General features: G+C 42.3%; 1 protein-coding gene across 1 annotated transcript; it reads left to right on the top strand.

Moving 5' to 3' along the window:
- The first annotated feature begins 494 nt into the window (after nucleotides 1-494).
- Nucleotides 495-9,525, top strand: kcnj10a (potassium inwardly rectifying channel subfamily J member 10a). Its single transcript, XM_028564431.1, has 5 exons — nucleotides 495-879; nucleotides 2,278-2,489; nucleotides 2,976-3,107; nucleotides 3,532-3,709; nucleotides 8,582-9,525. Exons 1-5 carry the CDS (start codon nucleotides 495-497, stop codon nucleotides 8,989-8,991), a joined length of 1,317 nt encoding a protein of 438 aa, XP_028420232.1. The 3' UTR covers nucleotides 8,992-9,525.
- The last annotated feature ends 866 nt before the right edge of the window (nucleotides 9,526-10,391 follow it).

Here is a 10,391-nt window from a genome sequence, read left to right as displayed (position 1 = left end):
TGAGACATTCTCCGGATCACACATTTATTCCCTACACCTGGGTCGTCCCTCAAATGAAATCTTCCCCTATTGGTCAGATGTCTCTCAAAAGAAAAGTGTACGTTCCCAATCAATCCAACTATATGAATACACATTCATTGTTCTAATCACGTCTAGCTCAACAGGAGATGGCTCTCGAAGTTGTTTAAACAATAAGACTTCTAGAGCTTTTACATTTATGCTAAATAACAGCCATGACCTAATCAATTCTTTAGAAGCTTGAGAAGGTGTGAGCAAGACAAATGCTGATTAGGCTTAATCAGTATTGAAACATTCCTTCACTTAGTCACACAACAGCTTACATTTTTTACCTTAAAGTATATTGTAGCCTACTAAAAAACATAAGCATGGTTTTAACTTTTTTTATCTTCAACACATGTATATCCCCTTTACCTACCCTGTTTTTTCTCCTTACCTCTTGTTGTCTCTGTCTCCAACCAACTATAGCGCCCGCCATGACCTCAGCCACTCCACCCTCATCTGAAGGCTCCTCCCCTCAGAAAGTATGCCACTCCCAGACACAGACTGACATCACCAAGCCCCTGCTGGGCTCCCCAGCGGGGACCGGAGTTGCTGGTGCAGGTGGAGGAGGAGCACTAGCCGGAGGGCCCAATGCTCTGCGAAGGAGGCGCCGCGTCCTCTCCAAAGACGGCCGAAGCAATGTGCGCATCGAGCACATAAGCGGGCGAGGGGCGCTCTACCTCCGCGACCTATGGACCACTTTCCTGGACATGCAATGGCGCTACAAGTTCTTCCTCTTCTCTGCCACCTTTGCTGGGACCTGGTTTGTGTTCGGAGTGTTTTGGTACCTGGTGGCATTGGTGCATGGAGATCTACTGGGTAAGGAGGAGGGATGTAGAATGGTGGAGAGTCAGAGGAGATAAGTAAAGAAAGTAGGAGGATGAAGCCTAATGACTTTGGTGATCTCCTGACTTTTCCTTTTTTTCCCTCCACTGTGTAGTTGACATTCATGGATTTAAAGGGGATATATCCTGAAAAAGTCACTTTTTCGGTGCCTGTGCACATATGGGTAACTGTAGAGCCCAGGGGCGTCGGACTAGGGGTGGAAATGGGTTTATATAGAGGGTTAATAAGCAAGTGATTCGCCAAGACTCTTTGTTCATTCTCTCAGACTCTCATGATGAACTGAACCTTCTTTGCGCAAATAATCAATACTTTAAAGATTGCTTGAATGAAGCTTTATTTAAGATCTCACCTAGTTATTACAATTTCTACCATAGTACCCAGGGCCCTCATGTGAGGAAGGCCCAAAAGGATACTAGAATGAATAGCTGTGGATTGGGAGGGGCCCATAGAGAATGCCTTTCTACAGGGCCCAGAATGTTGTGCTACGCCCCTGGTAGATCCTACCAATCCACAAATCGTGAATAAGACAACCCAGTCAGTTTTTTGTAGGTGTCCTAAATCAGAAAATGTTCATCAATCCATTCAGATTTGGCTCTTCTTTGCATGTCACATGCAGGCTCATTAGGACATGCTGCCACCCATCTGAGTATCTTCACCCTCGACTTAAGAACTACCTACTACTACTATCCCTGTCCTCTCTCTCTGTCACACGGGCAATGGACGCACAGAACAGCCAATAGGAACACCCCTCTCTCTGAAATGACCTGTGATTGACCATTTAAAGCCTGACAACAGAGCCAAGAGGAGGTGCAGAAGTCTAGTTTTCCCTCAGACCACTTGAAGAACAATATGCTGAAAGATTATTATGGATTTTTGTCACAACAACGCCAAAAACAAAGTGCCTGCCACAGCTTTAAGTGAAACCTCAGGATAAATCGTACTTTGGTTAACCCCGATCCCTTTCATCCAGCGCCATTATCAAGTCAAGAGTAGGAGTGTTGACCAAACAGAGGAAAAATAGTAGGAGTTATTGGTATTGAACAGCAACATCATCAGCCCTCCATACTGTATATATAAAAGTCATATAAACAGCTTGCTTATTGTACCTTTAACTGCATACATCTGAATAAAATCAAAAGTCCTTATCCATGTCCTCAGGCATTCTGTGAAAAAAGGACCTATGCAGTACAAGTACAGTACTTTTTTTGTGAATGTGTTAACAATGAAGAAAGACACACAGGCATACAGTTTTACATTGCAGAAAGGGCATGAGAAAGATCTGACAGAACATTAAGAGGGAACAAAATGTTCCTTGGTAATTTGTTTACACCCCAGAACCTAAGATCTTCTGTTCTCCCTCCCTTCCTCCAGAGTTTGACCCCCCCTCCAACCATACTCCATGTGTAATGGAGGTGAAGACCCTGACGGGAGCCTTCCTCTTCTCTCTGGAGTCTCAGACCACAATTGGCTATGGTTTCCGGTGCATCACCGAGGAGTGTCCTGCCGCCATTATCCTGCTCATCTTTCAGCTGGTCATCACCATGGTGATGGAGATTTTCATCACCGGCACTTTCCTTGCGAAGGTAATCTGATGTAGTTTTTAGTTTGAAGTTTATTTCACTTCTTAAAACATCTTATATGTTCTTCCTGTGATGTTGCATTGCATGGCTGCTTCCTCAAACCCCCTCACCCTAATATGCCCTTCCTTTACTCCTTATATCAGTACAGCTGCCTATCAGTATTTTTAGCAATCAACTTATCAGTTATGCTTACAGATTGTAATCATGCTGAATATTGCAACTCTTACCTGTCTAATCTAAAAGCAGGGTTATCTTCCCACTTACAGCCCGACAACCTTTCTTCTATTTATATGACCCTGTAATTTCACTCTTCCATGTATTGCATATCTTACTGTATGTCAAGTTATCTTAAACAGAGAAAGAGGAAATCAGAAATCCTGTAGATGATTACTGAAGGTTATATGTGAAGACTTTATAGTGTGTATAAAAGGAATCATTATATATAGATTTTTTTCCAAGAATTTGACACACGTTTTCCTTTTTTTTTAGGTCGCTCGTCCCAAGAAGAGAGGCGAGACAGTGAAGTTTAGTCAACACGCTGTTGTGGCAAATCATGAGGGCCGGCCCTGCCTCATGATCCGAGTGGCCAACATGCGCAAAAGCCTGCTGTTAGGATGCCAGGTATGCAAGTTGCTTTTGTATAAGTATTTACAACCCAAAATATCTACAGTTTTTAATGCACCTGATGTTTGCTTTATTATTGATTACACCTGCTCTACACAGCATTTGATTGGATGCAATGCCATGATAGATATATACCCACTGACACTGACATGCAGTCGTACCTGGAAGCGGATGAGTTAAATAAAAAAAAAACTTTTATGAGAACCATAAGCTCTAGTATAGTGCTTGCTCAATACTCTGACTGGTATGAAATGTAGTAAATTACACATTTAGTGACTGAGCACTTCAGCTTCATGCTCAAGGATAGATCACCTTTGATGAAGATATTGGCCGTTGCAGGTATTAAACCTGGGGCCTTTTGGTTACAGGATGCCTTCTGCAACCTCTTGGCTACATTTACTGACTCCATCTTGGCTCCCAGGTGACGGGGAAGTTGCTTCAGACGTCCCTGACAAAGGAGGGCGAGACTGTGAGGCTGGACCAGCGAAATGTGCCTTTCCAGGTGGACACGTCGACCGACAGCCCCTTCCTCATCATCCCCCTGACTTTCTATCACATCATTGACGACAACAGCCCCCTCAGGGCCTGGGCAGTAAAAGGTAGGTCATGGCTCTAATGTCAAGTTATATTTCAGGTCTGATACACAAATATCAAGAGGAAAACTACTTGTTAAAAAAAAAATGTCACTTCACACACAAAATATCTACAGTATAACTGTAGTTTGACAGTTTAGTGTAACTCAGTTGAGGCTAAAGGACACTGTGTACATGTCATGGGCGCTTACTTATTTTGGATTTGGCTCATATCATCTATCTAAATTTATAAATTGCAGGAACATCTGTCTGTCTGTGTGTGTGTTATGCGCATATCTCTCGAACCTTTAGTCCGATGGATTTCAAACTTGACAGGTGTCTTGCAATGGGCACGAGTAAGTATTGTGCCAAGGTTGACGTTGTTTGGATTAGAAATGCAAAAGATATCGTTGGTAAAAGAAGCACACATTGGCTTTTGCCGCTTTAGCTGCTGGCCACTCCCCCTCTCACACTGCACACTGACTGAGCTCAGCGCGGGACCAGAGACAGAGAGGGTCGAAGAAAGCAGGGGAGCTTTGGCAGACAAAACTGTGAAATACACCTCAGACCCACAAAAATGTGCAAAGTAGCACTACTGTCTTTGACTTTGAATAAACAAACGACAATTCACGAATTTAAGGATGTTTCAGAATCCCACACATGCAAAGCACAACCACAGACAAGTGGCAGACAGAACGTGATGCCACTTATAGGCAGGCTGTCTATCTAATAGAGCGACACATATCTGTATGTATGTGTATCCGTGTTTGGGCAGAAGCTTTACAACAGCGGGGGGTGGGGGGTGTTACAGCCTTTGCTCTTTTCCTGCATTTATTAGGCATTTATATCTATTCCTAGATTATTCCTTCACAGCGCTGTGCAATGCAAGAAAATCTCAGAGTTGAACCGGGCAGACACAGCACCCTGTGTCAGGTTAATTAAGTCTACAGCTAACTTACAACACTAATAACATTACCGTCGCCAAAATACCCTCACAAACCAAATCCCCTACTTCACTGTTAACCGTCAGGCCACTAAACCTGTATGAAAATGAGCACCTCTGCTGAAGTGTTAAATTTGTTAACGATCATAAGATACGAGACAACACTGTCTCTCTCTCTCTCTCTCTCTCTCTCTCTCTCTCTCTCTCTCACACACACACACACACACACACACACACACACACACACACACACACACACACACACACACACACACACACATACCATAGCTCGGTTTTGGTGGTTGATGAACGCAGATGTGTGCTGATTAGCTCTCATAAACAGGCCAGGTGGGTAGCGCACTGCCATGAGACCATGACGCTAATGTCTGATTACTCCACATAGTCATTGTGATATTTTGTGATTACATTCTGAATCTGCCCCATTCTCTGTCAGGTAAATATAGTAGTAGGTAGGCCTACAATGTCTTCCTCTGATGTATACGTAACCTACACTGTAAGTGAGTAGTAGGCTATAGGCTACAGTGTTTTGGGTTCCTTCTGTAAGTAATTTTGGGGTACAATTTGGTTTTGAAGAATTCTACAAGCAGCGGTACCACAGGCCAAGCAATCACTCGTTCCAAACAGAGACATTTTCAATGGGCTCTGTACTAGTTTTTACAATTATAAGTCAATACAATGTACTTGGCCAAGAAAATTTCATAAGCATACAGTCATTTACTACCAGCAATCACTTAATTGCAAAAGGTGTAATGTGTTACATGAAATGGTTAATGTCTTTATTTGAAACCAAAGTATCCTCCGTCTCTTGAGAATAACTGTGTGTACATTCAGTATGTACGTATGTGTACAGTATGTAGGTGTATTGGTATTTACGGTCATGTGCTGCGTGCTTGGCTACCTCTTACAGTCCAGAGTGGAGCTGGTTTGGCACTGGAGGAGAGGGTTTCTCTGGCTGGAATGTGTGTGAGAGAGATCGGCAGAGACACCCCTCATTAGAGCACAATGCTGTACAGTCCGGGGTGCTGACACAAATCCCGCACAGATCCACTTACAGCAGCACAGATCTCTCAGCGATGGAAACAGTACTGACGGACTCTGATCGCAGCTTTACTTACATTCACAATACAAATTTACTGTACATGGCTTATTTTCTTTGCCTCACTTGACACACTTGATTTTCTGATGTATTATTGTCCTTTCATTTCCTTATGTCCTGCAATTACTGCACCTTTTTGCTTTGCCCTTTAACTTCAACTTTCTTTTCTTTTATTCATTATAACCTCCCCTTCAACTTATTCTAACTGTAGCCATATTTAAGGGATTGTGTTACAGCTGATATAATACTGTCCATACAGTAATCCCTTTTCTTAGCACTGACTGTAACAGAACTCTGTTTTTGTTGCCAGTTCCCCAGTTATGTTTCATCTAGGTTGTTTCGTTGTTACATAAATCTGGACTAGCCAGGCCCTCCTCCGCAGCGCTGTGGAGGAAGGTCTGGCAAAGCAAGACTACCCCTCCTCTAGTCTATATCCTTGACGTTCCACTTCCGGGATTGCTCCGTTGCTGCCGGAAAATCCACATGATTTCACTCATTTATGCCGGAAATGCAGACAGCTAGCTAGACTATGTGTCCAATCTGAGTTTTTGGTTGCATGACTATAACAACTTTTAAACGTAACACGTTCCACCAAAACAAGTTCCTTCTGAGCCTATTTTGCAGCGGAACTGCGGCTTTTCTCGATTGTAATGCTATGTGCGCTTTGGAGGAGGGTCTGGCAAAGCAAGACTACCCTTCCTCTAACCCAGTTTGATCTCTGTGTGGTTGATGATAAAAAAAAACTGCTTGTCGGTTGAGAAAGGTGCAAAGGTGTGAGTCAGTTTTGCTGGTTTTTGGTCATAAACCACAGTACTGGAAAAAGAAATGTACTTGTTGGTGGCCCTACATGAAAAGTAAGACAGTCACCAAAGTTATTACAATTCATCCCAAGGGGGAACATATATTTCCGTACCAAATTTCAAGGCAACCCATGCAGCAGTAGCATCCCTGTTTATGATAATAAGGATGATCTGAAGTTCACTACATGAATGCATATGGAGCACTATGCACCGCCCACAATAGGCCAATATAAAGAATCCCTCAACGAAGTTTGACGCAGTAAGTACAAGTGGTTGCGAAACCTGGTGTTTTTTCCCTGGTGGGAGCGTTACTGGGTCTGGGTTGGGGTAAGGACTGTTTAGACAGATGACAGAGTCTGCATTCTGAGTGAGGCCTGTTGATGCAGGTGTGTGCTTGTTTGAGTGCGTACGTCTTCTCATGTGTCCGTTGTGTTATTGGGGTTGTGTGTTGATGAATGACAAGTATATTCTGCATGTGTTTTTAAAATGGAATAAACATTTTTGATTGGAATTTTTTCCAACATGTGTCAGCTATAAATTTCTTTGTTTGATTAATATTCAGAAATGAGTTCTGTGTGAGTCTGTGTGTTTGTGTGTGAGATCCGATGTTTTTGGAATCAGGCCGAGTTTTTATGTTTTGGAAATTTCAGGATGTGCTAATGTGTGTGTGTGTGTGTGTGTGTGTGTGTGTGTGTGTATGTGTATGTATGCATGCATGTTTGTGTGAGTCTTTTACTGAATTAATGAAGCTCAGCGTAAATTCTTAAAGGAAGACTTCATATACCTTTTCCATCACTCATAATGATCAGCTGTTTCATGGTACGTCACTTGTCAGTAGTAAATCAGATCCAGCTGTGTCGTTGTTAGTTAAACCAATCAGAATCGGCCATTTGTCACGAGCCTATCACAGCATGACATCCTGCTTTAAATCTGCTCTCTCTTCCGCGGTTGGCAGTTGTTGTTTCAGGAAATAGAGTGCGTCCCGCCTTCTACCACCGGTGGTCACGCCCTCGGACTCGGGTATCGTCTGCGCTTGGCTGTCGATGGTTCCTCTGCTCCTTCATCACCACCACCAGTGTCTGGACTCCATTGAGGGATATGTTTGGGTTTCATTAACCCTTTATGACATTTGGTTTCGATGGAGTCCAATCTCCAAAGAGTTGTTACATTTACATGTTTGTCTGTACAATAAATATGTTCATTATTGCAAGGAAGTCTCTCCTGATTGAAATACATGTTCTTTGAAAGCAAGTGGGATTTTACCTCAAAATACAATGCAGGCTGAATGCGATAATTCAAACACATCATTGACAATACATGAGAAAACTAACCAAGCCAAATATAATATGCCAAAACACTGCTACTTGATATTGCTGCTTAATGTATATTGACATTGTATCAAATAAATGTAATGTGCAATGTGAAAGGGTCAGTTGTAGGTACAACCCCCTGAAGAATTATCACCTGACTTTGCCACCCCGCTCAGCTCTGTGTGGCATTTCAGTTTATTTTAGCTCATTGTTATGGTTTTCTGAACCGCAAATGTGTTCTCATCAACCATGTTTCCATCTGTACCAGCCAGCTGTTTTCAACGGAAAAGTTTAAACAAACCCAAACTACTAGCTGGTGAACTAGTGGAGCATGTAGCAGTTACAGATACTTCCTTTAGGAGTTAGTGGAGACCAAAAAAAACTTAAAGGAGTGGACTTAAATGTGTCAAGAGGGAGAACACAAGCCTCAAAAGCAACTGTTTGCTAACGTGTTTGCCATAATACTTAATAAGTCCATTATTCAGAATGAATTCCTCTTTCATTTAATTTGTTTCTCCCTTTTTTGTCTCCTGTGGTGGATAATCATTTTTTAAGCAGTTTTTTTGTTCCTGCAATAAGTTTGTACTGTATTAAAACTGTAATGGGATAAATTGGACCCAATTCTTCTGGAAAGGAAGAAGCTAATATAAGTACATATGGCTTGCTTTGTAAAATGATTTTTGTTTTGTTTTGTTTGTTGTTTAACCTCGGGTCTCCTCTGTCCTCCAGGTGGTGGTTGGACAGACCCGGAGCTGGCTGACTTTGAGCTGCTGGTGATAATGAGCGCCACGGTTGAGCCGACCTCTGCTACCTGTCAGGTTCGAACATCCTACCTTCCGGACGAGATCCTGTGGGGCTACGAGTTTCCCCCCGTCGTCTCCCTGTCTCCCTCAGGGAAATATGTGGCTGATTTCGCCTTCTTTGACAAAGTGGCCAAAACCAAAACCCCGCCGCTCTTCAAGCAGGCCCTGCCACCGAGCCCGCCATCACAGGCGTCACATCACCACGGCGGCAAGGAGGCCGGGACGGACCCAGAGAAGATGCGACTGGAGGAAAACTACAGGGTGGAACAGAAGGGGCGTGACAGGGGGCGCATTAGAGATAGCAGCCCACATAGTGTGCGTATTAGTAATGTGTGAAGGAAGAGAGAGACAGGAAGTGGTAACGGAAAGTTGATTTGAAACTGAGATATGGTTTGGCAGGAAGAAAAGAAAAAAGCTGCTCACAATATCTCATAAAAACATCCCCTCCATTTGTGCACAAACCACTCCGCCTACACATATGAGACAAAAGTACAACACCTTGAACCACGAGTCTGAAAATGTCTGCAACCACCTTCAGAGGAAGCAAGTTACAAACCCAACATGTACAAATGTACAGCACAACATCAAGTCATCCATAGAGACATTTACTACTCTTATATTCATTTTTCTTTTTTTTTCGGAAAGGACTTGATTTACTGTAACTGGAGGATGCTTTAAACACTGCAAAATCCTTCATCTTATCAAGTCATTTCTGTCGATAATTTAGCAACGGGCATAACTTTGGGTTCAACACTGCCAACATTGGGTTGAGAAATTATTTGTGACAAAGACTTAATTTTCTGCATTCTGGTGAATTTTTCTGCAACAATTTGTGCCTTTTCTGCATCAATTAATGGTGCAAAAGCCTTCATTTATATACAGGAAATTATAATAGGTTTTAGGGATGAGTTACACTAACCAGTTTTGATTATTGGGGGGGTTGTAACCCTCCCATCCCCTGTGTAAATTACGCCTATGAGTACCAGGGTTGTAGAATTCTTTTTAATTTGATTTCAATAGGATCAAATAAAAAAATTAAAAATCAACTTATTTCAAGAATATTCTAGAAATGAGTATCTCTTTCCTGGACCAAGAAGGAATAGACAATTTCCCAGTTGTAAACGTACAGTAAACATTCTAAATGTAAGCAAGCTGATTTCCTGTTGCAGTGTATGTAATTGAAATCATAGGGCAGGAAGTTAACAAGGGTCCAAGCTGTTGCCTAGCAATGGAATTCCATCAAAAAGGTGAAAGTTGATTTCAGAAACTAGAAAAAAGTGTAATTCTATTTCTGTTATAAGAAATGAAGAACTCAACTACAGACAGATTGACTTGATTAGATGATTTTTGCAGGGTAGATGAACATGTGATATGGTTGTTTATCACTGAATCACAGTACTGTTTTCCCTTTTTTAATTTAAAGTGCTCATATTATGCTTTATGGCTTATTCCCTTTCCTTTATTGTGTTATATATTTTTGTGCATGTTATAGGTTTACAAAGTGAAAAAGCCCAAAGTCCACCCCAAAGGGACTTACCGTCTCCAACAGAAAACACTGTTCACAAACTGCTCCAAACAGCTCTATTATAGTCCAGCCTTTACTTCAAAGACAAACGTGCGTCACTTTGTAACACACGTTATAATGCTTGCCTAGCTGCTAGCGTGGCACTCCCTCATACTGTCCTTCTGACTGGCTAGTAGTCCTTACCTAGCTAGTGGGCATGTGTGAATCCCAA

This window comes from Perca flavescens, chromosome 19, assembly GCF_004354835.1.
Source record: "Perca flavescens isolate YP-PL-M2 chromosome 19, PFLA_1.0, whole genome shotgun sequence".
In the NCBI taxonomy this organism is placed as follows: domain Eukaryota; kingdom Metazoa; phylum Chordata; class Actinopteri; order Perciformes; family Percidae; genus Perca; species Perca flavescens.
The sequence above is the reverse complement of the archived record's forward strand: the minus strand, read 5'-3'. Positions and strand labels throughout refer to the sequence as shown.

Excerpts from the sequence above, each read along its gene's own strand:
- kcnj10a (XM_028564431.1), top strand. The coding sequence starts at position 495 with ATGACCTCAGCCACTCCACCCTCATCTGAAGGCTCCTCCCCTCAGAAA. Across the intron at positions 3,108-3,531 it reads GCCTGCTGTTAGGATGCCAG|GTGACGGGGAAGTTGCTTCA; the intron begins GTATGCAAGTTG and ends CTTGGCTCCCAG. Across the intron at positions 3,710-8,581 it reads CAGGGCCTGGGCAGTAAAAG|GTGGTGGTTGGACAGACCCG; the intron begins GTAGGTCATGGC and ends TCTGTCCTCCAG.